Source organism: Manacus vitellinus, unplaced genomic scaffold (assembly GCF_001715985.3).
Source record: "Manacus vitellinus isolate BGI_N305 unplaced genomic scaffold, ASM171598v3 scaffold_22_pilon, whole genome shotgun sequence".
NCBI classification, from domain to species: domain Eukaryota; kingdom Metazoa; phylum Chordata; class Aves; order Passeriformes; family Pipridae; genus Manacus; species Manacus vitellinus.
This window is the reverse complement of record NW_021939632.1, coordinates 3,181,903-3,204,551: the sequence shown is the minus strand read 5'-3', so window position 1 is coordinate 3,204,551 and position 22,649 is coordinate 3,181,903. Positions and strand designations below refer to the sequence as shown.

General features: G+C 40.1%; 1 protein-coding gene across 11 annotated transcripts in view; it reads left to right on the top strand.

Moving 5' to 3' along the window:
- KALRN (kalirin RhoGEF kinase) overlaps positions 1–22,649 on the top strand; it is a 330,405-nt gene that overhangs the window by 147,494 nt on the left and 160,262 nt on the right. For all 11 annotated transcript variants that reach the window (XR_003915798.1, XR_003915799.1, XM_029959838.1 and 8 more), the window contains exons 12-15: positions 6,145–6,340; positions 12,154–12,320; positions 17,513–17,632; positions 20,302–20,520. Coding sequence is in view for 9 of the 11 variants with exons in the window: in XM_029959838.1 (XP_029815698.1) it covers positions 6,145–6,340; positions 12,154–12,320; positions 17,513–17,632; positions 20,302–20,520 (702 nt within the window). In the remaining 2 variants the exon portion in view is untranslated. The remainder of the gene's footprint in view (positions 1–6,144; positions 6,341–12,153; positions 12,321–17,512; positions 17,633–20,301; positions 20,521–22,649) is intronic.

Here is a 22,649-nt window from a genome sequence, read left to right as displayed (position 1 = left end):
CAATTTCTTTGACTTTATTTCATCTGCTAATTGAATTTTTCAGCTTTGATTTCTCTTGCTGGCTCCTCTGGCTGTTCACAACCATCCCTGAGCATGAGTTTAGGAGGAAACAAGAGCCAGCTTTCATGGTAGTTTATTTCACTGTTATTTACAACTCACTTGAGTTTCCCATTCCAGGTTTATAACACTAGCAGACTTTTTCAAGTGAATTAGCTGCCTACATAAGGTACAAGATGTTTTATAGCCCCCTCATCAACTTAGAGCTGACACTCAGGTATGAGCTTCTTTGTTAGAAATGTTAGAGAGGGTTTGAGATAGATTTGAAAGAAAGAGAATGGTGAGAAGAATTTCAGCCTGTCCTGTTCATAAACTGGACTCCTATAACGTCTCATGCTTAGTGAGCTTTTGTTTCTCTTTTCCATCTATTCCTAGTTTTCAAATTGCAGGTCACTTCATTTTAAGGAAAGGAATACTCTAAGCTGTTCTGGGCACCCTGTCCTTTGGAGTGGAATTCCATTGTTTCTCTTGATATTTTTGGGACTCAGGAGTCAAAAGCACCAGAGCAGAATCATCACTTTGACAGTCCTTTCACACTTCAGTGGCTCAGGTCCCTACTAAGCCAGTGTGGCATCTCTGTCTGTTGTCAAAAAAAAGGGTGACAGCGTTGCCATACTGCACAGCATCAGCCAAAACCAAGGCCTGAGAAGGAGGAACAGCAAACTTTCTGCTTATATGATCTCCAGAAGTGACAGTTTCATTTACCCTTTCCTACCTACAGCTCCACTACCATATATCTTTGGTATTAGTCTGCTCCTAGATCCAGTTACACTGTCACATCCAGATATCTGCTCCTTCAGCCTGCTCTGAACACCAAGGCAGAGCCAAGTGTTGCCCTTGGCATTCCTGGTGCCCAGTCTCTGGTATGTGCCTTAGAGATCTGGTCTTCTCTACTCCATTATAACTCCTTTCTTTCTGCACTCACAGATGCTCCCTCTGCATCCAGGAGTTAGAATCACCTCTTTTTTGATTCCTTCCTGGATTGTATCTAACATCTCATGTCATCCATCCTCATTCTCTGCTGATTCCGGCTGTAAGGCTGCCAATTTTTTTCCTCTTGAAATGAGGTAGAAATTCCCTCATCTATACAGATCTGCACTGTGCCTGTGTGACTGTTCTTCCTGTCCTGTCTCATCTCTGTGTTTTACCCACTCTTCTTGCCTTTGCTTCTCTTCCTACTTGCACCATCATTTTTCTTGCAATCTGCCTCCTACATTTGCTTGTTCTTCTCAGGCATCTTTACTCCTTTTCAGATCCCTCTTGCAAGCCCACTCTCTGTGTTGATAGCTTCTGCTCCCAGGAGAGAACTTTCTTCCCCTCCTCCTCATATGCCCTTCCTCAGCTCATACTTTGGAATATCAGTTCCTATGTGATTCATTCGCCATATAGCATTTATTTTCTATCACTGGATTCCTCATTTCCCCTCTCTACCTCCTTCAATTGGCAAACAAAATTTTCTGGTTGGCATTAAACAAGATGACTTTGGGTGTCAAACACTGAATTAAGGCCAAGCAAGCAGCATTCAAGGCTCAGCAGCACCATTTTGTAGAAAATCTCAGCAGCAGCATAAAAAAAATATACCTAAGGATTTAGATAAGAAATTATTTGAGACATACAATTGCTTGCACAGCAGCTGCAGCAGCTCTGGCAGGCTCTTTGGCCTAATTCACAAGCAAGCTGCAATGTAGGCATGAGATGCCTGGGTTACTCCTGTTCTTACTGGTTTTCACCTGTGTACCTCTTCTCTATACCTCTCACTCTGCTCCAGGGTTGAAGGTGAACATGTCTCTCTCCATTTGGTCACATTTCCTGCTGGTGTTGCAACATGATAAATATGGGAAGCAGCAAATGCAGCAGTATTGCCACAGTGGGATTTTGGATATATTAAGTTGCTGCTTTAGGAGGATTCCTGCCTAAAGAGAATGTGGTCTAGACTGTGGTCGCTGTGTCTGCATGAAAAGCAGACCTGGCTGTCATAATCTGTATATCCATTATAGTAACATGGAGCTGACACAAAACCCAGTATTTTCTCACTTGCTTCCTCCATTTCCCTGATAAGGATATCTCAGGTAACTCAACACTAGATTGGGTTCACTACCAAAATTGCTCCTCCCATTATCATTGCAGCAGGAGCATCTGTTTCTGGTGAAGAAGGAAGAAATGTGCTTCCTAGGCTCATTGTAATCATGAACCTTTGTCATGTCTTTCTCTTTCATTTGTATTCTCGAGTCATTTTACTTTCCTTTAGTAAGGAAGGCCTGTTTCTTGGCCCCAAGCTTATATGACCCACAAAGAAGGAGCGTGGCTTCTTCCAAGGAATCAGATGAAGTGTGACTGATATGTGTGCAGCTTTCCTTGGAACAGTGTGGGAACGGGGGGATAAGTCTGCTGCTTGTACTAGTGTAGACCTGTGCACTGCTGCTGTTGCTGTACATGTGACCCTTCTGCTTTGGTACAATTTCTTTCTCAAGCCAGAGCAGAGCAGAGCTCAGGACTTCTATTACATCAGGGCTTCTCTCACGGCATATGAGGTTGCTGAGGTCTATTTAGGATCACAAACACTGGGAAGTAAAGTGAGTAAACATAAGTGCTGTCAGTTCCTGCCACCAAAAATCTAGCAGATGATCAGAGTAAACTCTGATCAGCCATTCTTCTGTGTCAAAGGGGAATAAAACAAGTTCATGGCCAAGTGAGCTTCATCTATGAAATACTTCTGACACAGGCTCAGTGCAGTCTTACCACAGCTCAGGACACTTTTGTTTGATGCAGTCCAAATTTTATCATAGATATCAAGGCCTGACCAATCTGTGAAAGCATCCATTTTTTAGACTTGAAAAATATACATCTGTAGTTAACAGGAAGAAGCTGTAATTAGGCAGCTCTGAAGAAAAACAAATCATTTTCCCTATACCCAAGTCAAACCAGTAAATTCACACTCTGGGAATATTTCCAAATGGTCCAGTTTGAAGTACAGAAAATGCTGGGATTTTGAGGCATTGGCTGTACAGACAGAAAAGGAAATGTCTTAATGAGATATGCAAAGCAGCATGGTCTGTGGGATAGGGCACCAGATTGGGATTCAGGAAACCTGTGTTGTTATCACAGCTCTGGTATTGCTTCTTGCCTGAGTGTGCTTTAGATTCCCTTCTAGCCATCTGTTAGTCTGTTACTCAGAGCAATGTACCCAGCCTTCCTGTACATGCTTAGCCTGAGAGATTCAGTGATGTTCCACCTCTTGCTGTGCCTGATCCCTTCCTCTCTTCCCCTAACCCAGCACATGGGATGATTGGCACTCCTTCATCAGCCCCCACTCAAAGGCTACTTCCCTCCTTCCTTACTTCTAACCTCCACACTGGTGGCTGTGCTCTTGGCCCTAGTAGGGCTGGCACTGGGGCAGCAAACCCTGCTGGACCTGTCCAACTGTCCAGAGCTGCTCAGGTGCAGGCTTAGCCTCTGTTCCCAGTCCTGACAATGTAACACGGAGCACCATGGGCTGGCCTTCCATCTCGCATAATTTATCAGCTTGTGTCATCGCTGCCTGTACTGTCCTTCCCTCTTTATTTGGAACCACTCATTTGATCTGGGAAGTGTTGATAATAGAACAAAACCCCTCTTTGCTCCACTATCTACAAGGGACAGGTAGATATTCAGGAGCATCTCCTTCTGTGTGCAGAGCCTGGTGGGAGCTGCTTGCCATCACGAGGATGAGCAGCACTGGTTTCCTGGGAGCAAACCTTCTCCTGAGTGTTTGTAGGTGCTTCTCTGCTACAGACATGTCTTGAACACAGGCCTGAGGGACAAAAACCAGTGCAGTCAGGAACAGCCATCTCCCCATGCTCAAATGGAAATGATTGTAGATTTAATGATAAGAGCAATGCTGATCAGTGTCCCTTCCACAGCCAAGTGGATGAGTTACTAAGAAAAACAGCACCACAGCGGAGAGGTTTACCCAGGAAGTATTGGATCTCAGCATACTTGTCAAACTTCTACTGATTCCTTCTTACGTCCGTCATTAACTCCCCTGACAGTTCAACCCTACAAAAGATTTGTATTTTTCTGTCCTGGATTTGACATCCATAGAAGTAAATGGGATGGAGAGATTTTGTTTTGTTCAGAAACTCTCAATCATAAAGTCATGGCTCTCAGAGCAAACTCATGTAACACATTATTTGGTTGTTTTAATCTTTTCTGTTACTGTCACTTATAAATGGTTTTAGATGTCTTGAGTGCACATATATAAGAATGTCACAGGAAATTGGGAAGTACTTTGTGAATCCTTGCAAAATTTCAAATAATTATGTGTTAGCAGCCTGACAATCCATACAATTAATTCAAACAGACAGTATTTTTAATAGCTCATAACAAATAAAGTTCTGATTCACTTGTGTCACATGCTTTTCCATTAGAAAGAACAGAAAGGGCTTTGTATTGAACTTTAAGTGTTACTGTCATGACTGTAGGAACCTGCTCTCATTCTGAATTCATTCTGCTGTTTGTAGTTTTTGAAACGAGGTCAAGATCACCTCAGTTCTGATTACTGTTAGCTGAACGTTTGTCTCTAAGTGCAAATGTATCTAGTAAAACTCTTCTCCAGAACATTTCTTCATAACTGTTAAATCTGCCAGGAAGTCTCCGCTGTCCAGGGACTCCAGCTGTGATATGTGAATGAATCAGAGGCTGCTGGAATCAGGAATGCGGCCAAAGACAGTGTAGAGATAGCTATTATTTAAAGGTAATTGAGTGGAATGGGCAAAGGAACAAGCTCAAGAAAAATAGAAACCCCTCAGGATACCCATGCTCTGCCTTTCACCCTGCAGCTGAGGTCCCAGGTTCTTGATTGAGTCTGCTTTTCTGCTTCGCTCAAAAAAAAGAGCATTAAAACTGTTTTTTTTACTCCTAATACAAAACTGTACTACTGTCCATTCTAACATGAGAAGGGCTGAGAACTGGTCTATTTGGTTTATCTTCCTAAGCCTGTATCGGATATAATGTATGTTTTCTGGAAAGGAAAACTGAGTGGAAATTTTTGAGTCTTGGCTACTTAGGAAGTTAAGCGTCTCACTGCACACTGGTGCTGAAGAACATTTTAAGTGAGAAACAGAACTTTTCACTGCATCATAATGCACAAGTGGGAATGTAGATAGCTAGATTCAGAAGAGTTAAAACTAGGTATGAGGAATTAACCTATTAATCAAAATTGAGGCATTTATTTAATAATTTTAAATGCTTTTAAAAATTGTATTCTGCACAGTACCTATGTGCTTGACGAATTCCCATTTCTCTTTTTCCCCCATCTCTCATTCATAGTCACTAGAATATTCCCTCTTTTTAGCCTGCAGTAGCAGAATCTAGGTTGAGGTGAGACTGATGTTTGGCTGGCTGCTGAATCTTGCTTTAATTGTAGAGGCAAAAAGGGAGAAGGACTTTGATACCAATTGGCTGCTTGTGGACTAAGAGGTAAAACAGAAAGTACAATAAATGGACTGCTAAAATTATCAGACTTTGTGTCACAATTAGGAAGCAGAGAAAGCAACAGAAGATTTTACATGTTCCCATGAGTTATTGGCAGCTTATATAGGTCTTTGGTTACAGCCAGGTACCATTCCTGAATCTACTGGTGGATCTCCTGGCTCTTGAGTGTGATGTTTCTGTGTTGTGTGTTACATCTGTGATATGTAATAAATAGTGTGTTGCAAAATGTTTGTAGAAACATTCAGGCCATTTGGGGATTATGTGGTTTGCAATTATGCAAGCATTATTTTTTCATTTAAATTTTAATTTATTCAGAAACATTCTCTCTACCATCCATGCAAATATAGTGGGTCTTCTCTTCCCGTGTCCTTTGAAAGGTATAAGGGAAAGAGGAGGTGTCCAAATTCTTGTTGGGCTGATAATCGTGTTATGGATCCTGGCTTAAGAAAAATGTGAAGTGTGACCATTAAGTGGGCAGGATCTGGAGTGTACTGAGGCTGTGGTTTGAATGTTTCTGGATCAGAGTCGAAATGTGAAGTACTTTCTGATCCAAACACAGTTCAAGGTATTTCATTGGTCTTGAGCGAATAAGGTGTCTGTCTTCTGCCCATGAAGGTTACAGCAGAGTTAGATGCCTGGAATGAAGATCTGCTGAGGCAAATGAATGATTTCAATACTGAAGACCTCACTCTGGCTGAGCAGCGACTGCAGCGTCACACTGAGCGCAAGTTGGCCATGAACAACATGACCTTTGAAGTCATCCAGCAAGGGCAAGATTTACACCAGTACATCATGGAGGTCCAGGCTTCAGGTGAGCAGGAAAATTTGATCTCTATTTTACATGGGGGGGGGACACGACCAAAAAAACACACCCAAAGCAAAAACAAGAAAAAAACCCAACTCCCACAAAATATGTTTCAAACGAAAATAGCCCAATACGTATTAAATACATCAGCTTTTAACATAACTATGAGCAATACCTGTTTCTCCACACTGGAATTGTTTCAAAAGTTTTGGTAATTATTGGATTCAGGATTATATGTTAACTACTGCTTCTTTGAGACTGAAACTCATGGAGGAAATGAAGCTAAATTTCAAGTTTCATTCAGAAATTTTCACAACTGCAGGATGGAGTTTGTGATTGACTCCAAAGTGGATGGAGAGGGGAGGGCGAGACAACTTGCTGTGGTAGGCCTTTGTCATTGCACCAGCTCAGAAACGAGCACTGCAGAGTCACAAGTTACAGATCCTTGAGCTGGGCAGTCAGACCTCAGGTCTGGATGAAGTCTAGTTGTTCTAGACTCCTAAGCTTGTTAACCTTCCTGCAACTGGACTTTATTGACTGACCAGATGTGCTGGCTTCCTTCTCCACAGACCTGAGTGCCTGTTCCCTGTGCCACATTTCAGGGTGCAGACATGCCCAACAGAAAGAGAGAGAGGAGTGAGGGGAGAAAGTAACTAGTTTTGCAAGAGTCCTCTGGGAAAGAATCCAAATATGAGAGCCTTGAAACCAGTCATGAAATGGAACTCTTGTTTCCAGCCAGTTCTACTTGGAATTATTTTGTATGAAAAGGGAACATGATAAACCATACTGGAATTTTCCTTTTCAGAGTGCACTTGAAATTTAAAGGTAGCAACTTGGATGTTAAAAAAAAACCCTTTGGTATGTGCTCTTGAATGAAAGACTTGATTCATTTTGATAGGGAGTCTGTCTGATACTTTTACTCTGCTTTTCAGCAGTAGGATCCTATTTTCTAATACATCATATGAATCAGGATTTTTGTCTCCTTGCATTTTGTGTTTGGAAAAGGAATATCGTAATTCAGATTAATCACTGCATAAAGCCCAGAAGTGAATGTTACTTGTGAAGTGCTTTAACCTTCTTAAATGTCTGGAAAGAGTGCAAAGCAAGAGCAGTTCTTTCCCTCTCAATCTGCACTTTTGAAATAAGAAGTTTTTATTCTTTGGCAAACATTTTACCTCTAGGCACCTACATTTAAAAAAATCTGGCAGTACTCAGCCTGATTTGGCAAGCTGAACTCAGCAGAGGCTTAAGGACTGCTACAAGAGTATGTTGTGAACGAGACAATCCAGTGCTTTGTGTGAACCGTGTGTGTGAGCTTCTCTGAGATCTACCCACACGATGTCTGGCCCTGTGCTTCAGCTTCCTTGCTTTCTAGGACAGAAAACTTGTTCTAATAGATTGGTTCAGATGCTTGTGCTTTTTTGATTGTTTGTTTTTAATCGTGGAAGAGTCATACAAGTAAGAATCTGTGGGAGGTAAAGAATATGATCCACAACAAAGCCAGAAGTTTCAGTGACAGATTTTTTAGAAAATAGAAAATAAGTAAATACTGTGTCTTTCAAGAAGTTAGAAACAAATTCTTTTGGATTGTAGACAAAAGATTAGAAACTAAATGAAGTGACTTGTAAAATGTTTTTGTAAGATTATCTAAGATCACTTTCTATGAAGCCTACCCAATAAAAATCCACTGCTCCCAAAGGCAAGGAAGCAGAAGCCCATAGGAAGTAGCATAACTGTAGTTAATCAAAGATAATGGTAATGTCTGCCGTGCATGGAATGCTAAATGCTGGGAGAATGGCAAAATAAGGGAGAGAGATGGTATGTGGGAGCCTACTGTTTCTTACTTCAATAAAGGACAATTATACTTCATAAAAAAAGTGGTTTGATTTTACTCCCTCTTTCTGAATCCTTTATCACAGTCATTCAGTGTATAAGGTAAGGGATGATTGTTCTTAACTGCCAGAGCTGCAAACTTGCAGGAGTCCTGGGAAATCAGCTGCTCTTGCTGCTTCCTTTTGTACACTGTCACCACTGCTACCATCAAAACTCAGCTGTAGCTATAGAAGATAAAGCCAGAAAAAATGTGATTTTCCAGAGCCATTCTACCTAACCAGTCACCCTTAATTGACCAAGTTTCTTCCTTTCCCTATAAATCTCTTTGAGCTTTATTCTTTTTAACATGTCACACAGGAAATTGATTCAGTTTTGATCACTCTGTCATTTGGCTTGGAGGTCTTTAAGCCAGCAAGTCTGTCAGATAGAATCACATCCAGGTGTTTCCATGCATGATGCCTTTTTTCTCAGAAGTCTCGTGGAGGTAGAAAATGAAGGTTTCAGACATTTGCCCATAATTTTTGCATGTCCAATGCAGACTTGGAGCAGTGATTCTTACAGGGCTGTGGAGTGTGTGGAAATCCCTGTGAACATGCTCATGTTGTTGCAATAAATCCAGAGGTTCAGACTCTGTGTGGATATTGAGGGCATCTGTGCACATCAGGCATCGGCGCAAGTCCTGTATTTCCTAAGTTCCATACAGCTCAGGGTTATATTCCTGTGATTCCATCCACTATTCCAGTGCATGTGAGTGAGCCTGCTTTGGATTAGCCTGTTTTCACCAGCAGAATAATTATTTTTCAAAGAAATGTTTGGTTTTATTAGGGAATATCTAAGATCTGGAAGTCAGGTTGTGTTTTCTGAAATTTAGTAGTACTTGCAAATTGTCTTCATATCTCACTAAAATCTATGTCTTTAACTAAACTTATTTGCATTTAGAGGCTATTATAACAGTATTCTTAACCAAGACTGGACTTTTGAATGAGCCAGCTCTTTTTATTTCAACAAACCTATCTGCTATTTTTCCAGTTTTATTGTAGCTCTCTGCTGCTGATAGCAAAGCTAAATATGTCGGTAAATATTCTCAAAAATGGATATTGATTTTTTTGGGTGCCTAACTTAATACGTTGAAGGGTCCTGGCATTTTCAAAAGTGACAGCTTGGACATTTCTGAGAAATCCATTTCCCATGGAAAGTTTAGGATAACATTTTAGTAGTGATTTAGCACTTTGGTCCAAGCTGCAGTGATGACACAGTCATGTAATTTTTTTAGCATATGCAACTTAGTAATTCTCATTCTAGGAATTAAAAGAGTTACACTCTAATAGCTGGTTATCATATCATATCATGGCTAGGCTTCACAAACGAAGATTTAGGAAGGCTCTATCCACGTTTGTTACAAGCACACTGGTGGCTTATGAGGCCAATACGAGATAGACATATCCAATTGCAAAAGGCAATAGCTGGTTAATTGATTATACAAATTTATTTGATTATTAAAGTCCATTTGCATTGTCAGCATCATTGTCATAATGAGCCCTACAGCTGGGAGTCTCTCATGGTTTACAGAGCTCCCTTTTTATATCTTAGAAGCAATTTGTCTAAGTCAAGCCTGAAACACTGTAAAGCTGAAGTTGGGGACATTTATTCAGTCCCAGCCTGATATGTGGAAAATTCAAAGCCGTTTTGGTTCCTGGTCATCAAGTTAACATTGTTCACCTTTTCTCCCAGCATTGCATTGCTTAAAAGGGAAGTGGAAACCTATTACATTTTGTTTGTGATGTCCTTTATAGTTAGTTATAACTATAGTTTATATTGCAAAGAAGAGAATATAAACTGCTATCGCAGGCTTCTAATATTTCAACCTGAAGCAGATTCAAAGCTGTTTCAAAACAGTTTTTTACAGGTCAAAAAGCTTTCATCAGACTGAATTGTATCTCACATTGCTAACAGTTCAGGTGTCACTAATGCATGTTTTGTAGGATGCCAGTTAGTGTGGCTCAGTACTCTTTTCTGTAGTATTTTTTAAAAAATATTTTCAATTCAATATCGTTCCCTTGACATCTGCTGCACTGTTTGAGATATCAGAAGAAAATGGCAACCACGTTCGGTTTATCAGAAAGTCACCTGTGCTTTTCGAGCTGTCAAAGCACAATGTAAAGATAATATGTATGAAATTATTCAGGAAACAAAGCTTTCTATCTTGCAAACCAATTCTTGAGAAGAATAAGCGTTCTCACCGCATGTGCTGGCACTGTAGAATAAATCTGCATGACATATGACAAGCAGGAAAGGGCAGATCATTCATCATGGGGAGCGCAGGCTGCCCTTGGATAGCATCCCAGGCAGTTCACTGGTTGCTGCTGATGAGTTAGCACAATCAGAACCAGACCAGCTGAGTGTGCACGAAGGAAAACCGTGCATTTAATATCCAATAGGTGTAGTGAAGTCAAGCATACAAAAAGCCGTCATGTCCCGAGGATACAGAACCATATGCAGGCTAATTGTAGCAACAATGCCTGGTGTCTGGCAATTGAAAGGAACTTCACTCCCAAGAATAGAAACACATATTAAATTTCCAGTTTTAAATGGGAAGCCAGGGGCCATTCCACTTTATTTGGTAATGAAGGAACTGTTTTGTTTTGGCTGGGAAAGGGAATAAGCCAATCATTTGCATTCCCATGTGCTTTTTCTGATAAAACCAGAAACCAGAAAAAGGGGATAGGGTTAGTAATAAGGTCATGTTTATTTTGCACACTGTCCTCTGTAGATATGGTTGTGAGAGAGAAGGAAAGTCATGAGTCTCTGAGGAGGATAAAGGAGGAGGCCAAGACAACTTTCTAAATGGGTTTTTTAAAGTGTCCAAGTTTTTATTTCAGCAGCTTCTAATTAACACATTTCTTATATTATTCCATGAAATCAAATGGCTTTGGAGAAAAGTGCAGTGTTTTCTCAGCATTACTGCAATTAGATTATTTTTATATTAGGTTCCTGATCCTTCCTGCATTGAGGCCAATGGCAAAATTCCAATAGACCTCAGTGAGGGAAGAGTTGGGTCTTTATTAGTTTATAGTCACAGGGATTACAGTAACATGGGATGACATCATATTTCCTCCAGGCCAGACTTCCCCAATTGCACTGGTAACATACCCAGCAATGTTATTGCATGGGTGTAAGCGAGAAGGAAGGTGTGAAGCTCTGTGTTGTATTTCTTGTAATGACTATACACAAGGCTCAAAGTGTCATAAGAAAATTCAGGAGGTAGGAAGGGCCTCAAAAGGTCCCTCTTTCAATCTCCTGATCAAGTCAGGGCCAGCTATGAAATGAGACCGGGGATTATCAATCTCATGCAGGATGCAAGGGACAGGGAATGTGGTACCTGTCCACCTTTTCTCTCTGATATGTTATGACTGGACAAAAGCCAGTCTGTGGAATAATTCTGAACTGTAGGATGGTTTAAACTAATTAATTTTTAATGATCCTCTGTGTCCAGATGGAGAAAAAGTTTGGGCTGTGGAGATCTCTGTACTTGTAACACCACTGTAGATCTGGTGACTAGAGTTTACTTCCTGTATTTCACTTTTGTATTTTCTTCTTCATCTCTTTTCTCTTCTAAGGTTTTTTCAACATACATTTCTAAAGTGTAAATTAATGAATTACTGTAAGAAAGGGAGTTTTTTTCTGTCTTTTTTATAAGTTTGATGTTCATGTAAGTTTCTGAGAAAGACTCTGTCTAAATCATGTCCTACTGGCCAGATGCTGATGGGCAAGATGAGCAATGATCACCAGAGAAACACTACTTTGTGGAAAAATGTAGTGAGGCAGAGTAGGAAACTGGGAAAGCCAAATATTACGTGTGAGAAAATTTAATGAGAAATAATTACTCAGATAGTTGCAAATCAGTGTGTTAGGTGGCAAAAAATTTTGAAATTCACATTTATGCAAAATTGAAATTTCAGTGATCTCTCTCTCTCTGCATGTTACAGGTATTGAGCTGATCTGTGAAAAAGACATTGATCTTGCAACACAGGTTCAAGAACTGCTGGAATTCCTTCATGAGAAACAGCATGAGCTGGAGCTTAATGCTGACCAAACTCACAAGAGGTTAGAGCAGTGCCTACAGCTCCGGCACCTACAGGCTGAAGTCAAGCAGGTGAGAGCTTTTAACCACCCATAAGGAGTTTAAGTGGATTTTCAGCCATTACATACGTACAACTGCTAAACCAGCTTTTGCCAAGCAGCATACCTTTAGGAGGACAATCTTAATCCCTCTTTGCTTAATGATACTTGATTTGCTGACAGGCTACAGAGTGGTCCTTTGGCTTCATGAATAGATATTGGGAGTCTGCGCAGAACTGACCCAGTAACTTCTCAACTGGAGAAAATGCATCAAACTCCAAGTGTTCTGAGAATATAATTATTTGATTTGGGACTCAGACTTAAGCTGAGGTGGAGAATTGGCCCAAAGCAAAGGAAATTGAGCTGCGAGGTCTAAGTATGAAATTATAGTAGTTTCACCTTTTCACTTATTGCTATACAACTGTTGACCTGCAGGAATCTTTAACATCTTCTGGTGATACAAAAAATTCTGGCTGTGGTCTTTAGATCCAAGGTCTTGTTTAGACATCTCAGTATTGTTACATTGCCTTTCTTTCAGTTTTCATCCTAGTGTAGGCAGTCATATTCTGCCTCCATTGGTTTTCCCTAATATTTAATTTGGATGCCTCATGTTTCTTTGTTTTCCTTTGCTGCACAGGGTGACACTCCACTTCCTGGTCCTAACCCATAGGTGGCTTCACACTGCAGTGTATGTCTGGATTTCAAAGGAATGGTCTTGGTTTCATTAGGAGAACCAAAAACATCTTTTCAGACACCTGGAATATTGAGGTTTCTATTTTACCTGTACAAGTGGCTGAGGGGGTGGGAGAGGTGCCCAAATACTACAAGGTGTTCATTGAAAAGATGTGCTTATTTGTTTAATACATATATATATATATATATTCATACATATGTATATATGTATGCTGAATCCTTAGTACATATGATCATAAATATTCACTTTTGAAGAGGGAATAGCCAAGTGATACTTTACCTGAATTGTTTCATCATCACTGGACAAAAATCCTTCATTCTCAGACAACACTCAAGCTAGAAGCTGGAGCACCTTCACTAGTGCATACATTTTCTTTCAAAGTCTGTTATGATGTGAATATTTTACAACCCTACCTAAAACCTAAAAGTAGCATAAAACTATCCTAAGTTTTTATTTTTAAATGTAGTAATTTTGCATTTGTGATTATTGAAGATGAACTCCTCATGAAGTTCTAGAGCTCTGTAGAGTGCTTTGGCTTTCTTCTGGAAAAAAAGAGAGACTCTGTGATATTTATAATCACCACTGTAATATGATTATGAATTGTATCCTTTTATTCCCCAAGTTTCTTACACAGAGCTTAGCTAAGCTTGGAGTTTTGTGTGATAGATTTATGATCAAGTAGAGACATTTTATGACAGAAAACAGGAGGTTGTACCTGTAGTAGAAATGCTAAAGATGCAGGTTGCCCACTTGCCCAGGATGAAGTGCAGTGGGTCAGGCATGTGGCTGCTCCTGGAGCCATACAGTGACAGTGCAGCACTTTCTGCAGGTACTTGATGTTACCTACCTTATATCAGGTATCTACCGGGCCTTAAGTATTTTACAACCCAAAAACTACCCAAAGGAAGTAGTTGTAGGACTGAGCTAACACTGTAAGAGAACAGCTGTCTTTAATTAGTATTTCCTTGATGGAGCTTGGGACCATGTGAGCTCTTGTTACTAAGTGACCTTTCGACAAACCAATAGTGAAAACATTTTATTTGTTCAGCTGAATACTAAGGGCTCCTTTGCTTGTTAACCTATAAATTACCACAGCTACAGTTTCCCTTAGGAAGAGGCCAGTTACAATATTTTTGTGTCCTATCTATTTGGTTTCCTGTAGATGAGTCATATTCCCAACCATTTAGTGGGATTGGGAAATATATTGATTTTGGCTTGTAGTTCATTTCCAATCTGGTCCAGGTTTCCTTCACTTTAATTTTAGTGCATCTGAGACGATGGATGATCTCATTACCAAATTGCTCTTGTGAGTGGGGTGAGATGTGGTTGCTGCAAGACACCTACTGTAGCTGTGTTAAGTTCTGCTGACACAGTAAAATTGGTCAAGGCTGCTACATGTACATGTGTTTGCATTTTGATATAATGGCTCATGGAAATAAAAAGTCTTTTAACTGTCTCTATCTATTTAAGTTTCATTTACCAGAGATTTCTGCTTTATATCATATGCGCCAAGGGTTTGAATGCCAAGACAATGAACTGAAGTTTGGGACCATTAAAGCAGAACGATTCCAAATTAGATGTTCTGTGAACTGCTTTAGAGTGGAAATAGTAAAGATCAGTAATTCACAAACTCTTTGTTATTAAGGAAGATCCTGCCCAAGCCTGATTTCCCTCATTTGGATCCTACTCATTTCTGACAGAAACTACAGAGGTTGGACTGCTTACATAAAAGTAATAGCAGAATAGATTTGTGGAGATCAGTTTAAAGAAAACAAACTCTAATGCTGCGCCTGCAGCTGTTTGGCTTCCATATCCCCTTATTTTATCTTTGTATGGTTCGTTTTTTTTTTTCTTGATAAGTGTTGAACTTGACCTAATTTTCTTCAAGATATCCTCACAGTGCCCCACTACACTTGCTTTCCAGGTTGTTTTGAAGAATATTATAATCCTTTTGATGTGCCTGTTATCCATCTACTTTTGCTGTTTGGCATTAGATTTGCTTCCATATGTATATGCCCAAAGGATGATGGGAAGTAGTCATTTGAGAGACACTGAATGTATTTGTTTTTTCCTAATCTAACATCAAATAGCTCCTGGAAACCTGATGCAGTTTTGAACATGGCTAAAATTTCCAGAGGTTGTCCTTGCTGATGGCTGTGTCTGTGTGGTACAGTCCTGTCAAAGAAGCTATAAAGGGTCTGGAGATGTAAAAGATTCACTTACATTGTTTTATCATTTAAACTTAAAAATCTTTTCCCATCCAACTTGACAGGTATCCATTGCAAGGCCTTAAGTCTCTTTTAGAAACATGAAGGAAGGCATTTGGACTAAACTAAACAGTAGACAAAAGTACTACATGATTCAGAGCTCTCATTCCTTAAGAATGGCTGCACAAAGGGTGCCTCAATGTTTATTTTTCCTGGAGAATCAGCTTCCGTGCTCAGTGAAGATGGCAAAGTTTCAGGGAAGAAATTATGAATTTTAGAAAAATTTGGTTCTATTATTTAATTAAAGACAAGGTGTTGTACAGGAGTGTAGCCTCTTTAAAGCAAATTGGAGTCAAAAGTGGGAGTTGTTTCAGAACGGTGGTGGCTGCCCTGTAAATAACCCATTCCTTGCAGAGAAACTGTTCTCCAGTGTCAAGTGGCTGTTATATAAGATGCTGTAAAAGTATTTCTGCTTCTCTGCTATTAAAAAAAAAAAAAGTTAGGCATTTTAAGAGAGTCTTTGGAGATTTATTTAACCACAGAATTATTTAATCAGTGCTTCTACAAAGCTGATAAAATCTGTAATTTGTAGGAAATGTCTGTTTAAAGCCATCTTTTTCTGTCGACCCAACAGCATGTTGCCAGATAATGGTGAATCTGTTAATACAGGAAATGATCATAGAAGGGTCTTGGTGCTGTATTAGCAGCTTCCCTACATATTTTAATGACAAGGTATTAAACACTTTATGAGTAGGAGTCAGCTTGTGAGCAGGTCTCGTAAACCAAATACAGAGGTGTAAATGCTATATTTTTAGCATAGATAGTATTTTCTACACTCTAAATTGTCCAAGTCAGGATGTATTGTGGTGTGTAAAATGTGAAAGCATGTCTTGCATTATCATGTCCTCACTTCAAGTCTTTCCCAGGTACAGTGATCCTTTGATTAACTTCAGGTTTGGTACCATGTAGTTGGTAATAATGTAGGTTTCTAGTCTGATGGATTATAGAAAATACCAGTCAATATAATTTCCTATGATAACTCAATTTCTTTTCCTGTAAATCTTTGTGGCACTTCCCACAGGAACAATTACACCTGATGATGAAAGAAAGAAAGCTGACAAATGAAATCTACCACACTGTTGTACTGAGCAGAATGTAATTTTCTACAAATTAGGGTCAGCTACATGTGTAGATGGCTCCCCTTTCTTTCTCCTAGGGAAAACTCATTTTTCTACCCTACAGGGAATTGAATGGCTATAACTAGGGTGATATATGATGTAGGGATACAAAAACAAAGTAACAGAAAATTTGTATTTCTTTCAGGCAATTTAATGGATCGCTTGGTGAAAATGATAGCACAAAAGGGAAATTACTATGTAGAATACTACAGCAAAGTCAATTTTGGAACTTTGTAAATCATGAGCTATATTTAGGGCAGTGACTGAGCAGTCAGGATTTCCTGTGCATCCATGAATTGGATTCAGCAACTTTCTGGCTTTACTGGAATAATTTTACACCTACACAGGTAGAAAATAAGCTTTGAGACAACACAGAAAAGAACTTGCATATGTGTTCTGGGTGCTAATTTCCCAAACATGTATCTTAAAATGGCAGAAAATGCTGCTGCTTAAATGCATGAGTACAAGCTTGATAGATTAATTATGTATATTTAGGATTTGATTCTGCAGTCATTACAGCATGGTTTGCATGTCTACAAATAATCTGAACATCTCTGAAGTAAAGCCTCTTGATTAAATACAAAATGCAGGACCTGATATTTATTCCTAGCTCTGCGTGCAGGTGGAACTCCAACTGCATATTAACTCTATGCTAGATGAAACCATCTGTGCCTTCTTCATCCTCACCCCTAAGCTCTGACTTTTGTGTAAAAGAAATACAGACAAGGGGAGCAGAAAGGTGTTGCAACATCTATGATGCCAGTTGGAAATTTGAAAAAGAGAGAGATATCTTTGTTTAAATTAAAATCTCCCTCATTATGATTTGTGGTTTTGCTGTGAGGTATTTGAGGGGAACATTCACTTTTGTGATCAAACCTTGGAAATGAGTGCCCTTTGCTATCTAAATATCCATGTAAATACTTTAGAAGTTTAATTCTTCAGGCAATAACTTCTTCAGTAAGATCTTTGCCATGTAAAAACGTAGGTCATTCTTATCCTAGGATTTCTTTCTGCTCCCAGATTCAACATGAGACCACAGTGGGCAAAACACATGGTTGTTCACCCAGCCTGAAGCATTTTCTGATCTGTGACTACATAAACCTTAGTACTGAAGCAACCTTTCCCTAAGCATATCCTTTCTTTACAGGTGCTTGGCTGGATCAGGAATGGGGAATCAATGCTGAATGCAAGCCTTGTCAACGCGAGCTCCCTCTCTGAAGCTGAGCAGCTCCAGCGAGAGCATGAGCAGTTTCAGCTGGCCATAGAGGTAACACCAAGGAGTTAACTTTGTTTCTCCTTCCCAGGTGAACATCATACAAAAGGTTATCTCTTGAGCATCGATCTTTGCTTGCTTGAAGGAAGGGGAGGAATAAAAACTTTAGAAAATCAACTTATATCAAACTGATAATGTAGCCAGAGGCTAATAGTGAAATAATTATTTATAACCTGCAGCTAATTTTTCTGCTGTCAGATATCAGCCTTTCCATTCATGAAAATAACGCTCACACATCTCCTGGTAATTTCTTTGATAACAAAATAACATTGAAATTCACAAAGTGATCTGAAATGGGAAAAGTTTGTGAAGTCCGTTTCTTCCCACATCCACAGTTTGCAGGTCATTTCACAGCATTCATTTATGAATATCTTTGTTACTGGATAATGCTCTCACACTAGATCATTTTCATTCAGCTCTCCTTTTGTGGACAGCAGAAAAGAAACTCATTCAAACTCTCATCCTCAAATAAGTTTGACAAAGAGGCAAGAGAGGCAATTTTTCAGAATTGCCTGCTAAACTGCTTTTGCCCCTTCTTGCTCTGGAGTAACAACACATCTTTGACCTGGCCCTTGAAAACTGGTTGTGAGCCAACCCATTTGCCTCACTTACAGGGCCAGGACTTGGCAGGAGGAATAACACCTGATTTGAGCTGCTTTCCTTTGAATGAGAAAGCAGTGGAGGGCTAAGGACTCCCCTGAGTAGGGCACTATAATATTTATAGTTAAGCTCAGTACTTCATGTATCTCTGTCAGTACAAACAAACCCTACACTCACAGGGTGTGCTCACTTCAGCTGCTAGAAAGAGGTTCCATTGCTTTCTCCCATTCCTGTTTAACAAGGTGTATGTGCTTCCCAAATTATGTTAATTGTTAGCTACTTACAGAGCAAAGAACAAGCTGCAGAATCCCTATATATTTGAAAACTAAGCCAAACATTAAACTAGGAAACTATGGAAATTCAAAGAGATGCCTGACTGTGTGAGGGGGGCAGGGGGAAGAAGGAGGGGGGAATGTCTACTGGTAAACTTGGAATAAGTCAATATACATCCTAGTGTTGCTAGTAAGTATAGAGTTTAAATCTTAGCTAATGATCTATTTGGATCCAGCTCCATTCACAGTAAGGAAGGAGCAGCTGCTGCAGCTCCTAAAGGAAAAGGAAGAAGTTTTCTGTCAATTCTGTGTGAGCTGGCTGGTACCAAGCTGTGCTGACCACATCTTGGCAGCCACCACCAGACAGCAGCGGGGAACAAGACACCCACTGGCTGAGTTATCACAGCTTGCTGCCATCGGGGAAGTGCTTGTACTTGGTGGTAAATGCAAATCACAGAGGGAGAAGAGGGTTACACCACAGTAAGGGGAAAATAAGTTTTCGAAGGGAGAAAACACTAGATTAAATATTTAAAATGTTTAAAGCTCAACATGGGGAAGAGATCAGCAAAGCACACAGGGTAGGCCGTTCTCTAAAGGCATTCTAGATGTGGAATTGATTTTCAGTTGAAATCCTTTAAAGTCTATTTAAAACAAGTATTACAATTCTAACATCAGTAAAGCAGCTGGATATTAAATTTAACCAGTTGTTCTTGAACATCTTCCTAAGTGTTTCTGCCAAGTATTAATGCTTACTTTTTGCTAATAGCTTTCTCTACATTGCAGTATTCATCACTGTATTACTAGATGATTTCAAGCTTCTTTCCAGGTTCAAGGACTAGATCATAAAAGTATCACATGAGAATTTGTCAGTGGCAGTTACAAATGGGATGTAGCACAGAGGAGTCTTTGAGAGATTTTAGAGCTTCTGTTCAGAAGATTAAAATCAAATACTGGACTAAACTATGTCTGAACACAGTTACTCAAGAGGCTTTGAAGGGACTGGGGCTATTTTACTTTCAGCAGGCCACAGACGGAAGTTTAGCCACCACTTGGTAATTCTGAGGGGAGCTGGTACAGGCTGGGGAATGGGGCAGTCAGGAATTCAGTCCTACCTGTAAAGTGGCCACTGAATAAATTGAGGAACGGTGGAGAAAATGGTTTGACCCTCCCCAGTTCTGACCTTAAAGGTAGCACAGTCTAGTCTCTAATGTGAGTGAACTGACTTTCAGAAATGTATCTTTGTGGTGTAGTTCATGCACCTTAGTAAGACATCTCCATATCTTCTGGTATAGATGTTTTGTATCCTGTGGACAGGACAATTACAACACACAAGTAAAGCTGCTGCTGCCAGGTAAATTGCCTGGCAACAGTCAAATTAAGGTGATTAGGCCCATAGTTTGCCAACTCCTCGTTAGGGTTCACTTTTGGATCTGCAGATTGTGTGGCATGCAGTCAGCACTGAGGCTGGGTGAGAGCTCAGCACAACAGCTGCCTGCTCTGGGATGACAAAATGGACCCACCAGGAACCCCGCCCCAGGTTGCCCAAGGAGCAGTAGCTGATCAGTGGAGCTAACCCATCTTAGCAGTGCTTATGTGTTCCAAGCTCTAATACTGTGTTGCAAATATGTGTGAATAATTGAAACTAAAATGCTTTGCAGAAAGTAACTGTTAACTGAAGGTAACCCTGAAAATATTTCACTCTCTCGCATCTCCATGCTCACGCCTCGCCTCACCTTTCTACCATACATCTGGCACATCTGTACGACCTCTCTTTCCTCCCCTCATACACAGTCCCTCTTTCATGCCACTTCCTTACAGAAGACACACCAGAGTGCCCTGCAGGTCCAGCAGAAAGCCGAAGTGTTGCTCCAGGCTGGACATTACGATGCCGATGCTATCAGAGAGTGTGCTGAGAAGGTGGCCCTGCACTGGCAACAGCTGATGCTGAAGATGGAGGACAGGCTCAAACTTGTCAATGCCTCGGTGGCCTTCTATAAAACCTCTGAGCAGGTGAGCAGTGTTGTATCTGGGCCATAGCAAACCTATTTCTGAACCAGTCTAAATTCTTTCTTTGGCAAGTATTGTAACAAAAAAACCCAAACCAGACAAAGCACAACCCCCCAGGGAAAAAAAAACCAAACAATGGCAAACAAAGAAAACATGGACAAAAGAAAAGCAGCAAGTGGTTTGTAATAACTTTCATCTTAAAATTTTCAGTGAAGCAATGTAATTCTTGAAGTTGTTTCTTTGGAGTTTTTTCCCAATTTTTTCCACTTTCAAACAGCAATAATTTTTGAAATCCCACCATTTTTGTTTAAAGTTCTCATGATATCAAACTTAATTTTGAGGAATATAAATCTGCTTTTACTTGAGAACTGCTTGCAGTAACTGCTTGTTACTTTGTGAGCAGTACTAGCCAATGTTTTCACTAGTAGTTAAACACCACCATGCTGAAAAAGATGCCAATATGCAAAGGGATTTCTCTTAAATCCACCTGCAACACAGATAATTACAGCAGTAACCCATTGTATGTTAACATTCCAGGTGGTCATGAATTTTAAAACAACTTCCAGTTGGCTGCTGGTATGGTGGGATTATTCATCCCTTGCACAAACAGGTGCCATTTCTACTGTAGTCAGTGAGAATTAGTGCCTCAGTGTGGCTACTCGAATAGCCTTGCCTGATATAATTCACTGCAGTCAGGCAGTTGGTGTTAGCACAGACATTGCAGGAACCTGTGGTTTTACACAAAGGGCAGCAGCGATTGCCATGACATTTTCTGTTGTTATTATCATCACACAGTTAGTTCCTCAATTAGAGAACCGGACTTGATGAGATTTTTAACACAACTAAATATGTTATTAGGGAAATAACTTGTTTTTCCTTAACATCAGGCTGTTGATGATCCTTGGGCCACTTTTTGGTGTCATTTGTTTAATGCATTTTTAAGATTAAAATGAATTAATTCCTTATAATGAATGTCTTTCGCTCTGAAGAGTTTCAAACAGATTTACAGTCCCTGATGAATTCAAGATCAAAATGAATTACTGCTGATGGAGCTTTGTGAGAAATGAAAACCATTGAGGGATTCATTAAAGCATTAGACAGTTAAATGTCCTGGCCAAAACATGCATAGCCAGTAATTTATCAATTCAGTCTCTCTTCCTGTTTCCAAGTCATAGACAAACATACACTGTAGTGCCCACCAGTTCATTCATAAGTTGTGTCTATTCAGCAAATGTTTAGAGCAAAGACAGTTCAGTCCTTAAATGCTCATGAACTCACTGCTGCAAGTACTCTGTCATCCTCTCTTGGGCTGCACAAGTGATCTACAGTCCTTAAGGGTCTGCTCCCTGACTGGATGACAATGGATTGAATGATTTACTGGATCCTGAATTCTCTGAGTATCTAGAAAAAACAGCTAAAAGGGTGGAGAGGCTGTCACATGCAGCTGAACTTTTTCGCGCCTGTCTTCCCCAAGCATATTATGTTCTTGATGTTAGTGGTGAAGCCCTGGCTTTCAAATAGCCCAGTTTCTCTCTGACTTCATTTACAGCCCACTTTACATTCACTTCTCTCATCATCTTAACAGAGAGAGGATATTTATACGTGCAGGGATGATTCGTTATGGAAAGGTGTGGATCCTAGGCAGGCCATTTACTTTCATTAAGTCACCAAAGTCCAATAGAATGTCAAGGTTTTCAAGAAGTAAAATGCAAATGCTTTTCTATGCCTAAATAACACAAGGGGTACTTGCTCTCCAATAAATGTTTGAGAGTGAATGCTGGTTTGCGTCCAAACAAGATGATTTTAGATTGCCAAATGCATAATGTCCTTGCATAATGCATAGTGCACAAGCCTGGCAGCAGGATCAGTTGATCATTTCACTTTTACTCACCAGTTTTAAAATGGACTTTGATGTTCTCTGGAATGGTGGGTGATGCTGGACTCCAGACTGTGCTCTTAATCACGTGGGGCCATCTGAATTAAAACTGTGTTCCTATGAAAGTTGCAGGAGTAAGCAAAAAAAGGATGAACATGGTTAGCTGGATCCCTAGCAATAACTGACTGGATCTTGAGTCATCTCAGCAGGGGACTGTGTAGGAAGAGCCCTCTGGGAAAGAAGGGGAAAGTTCCAA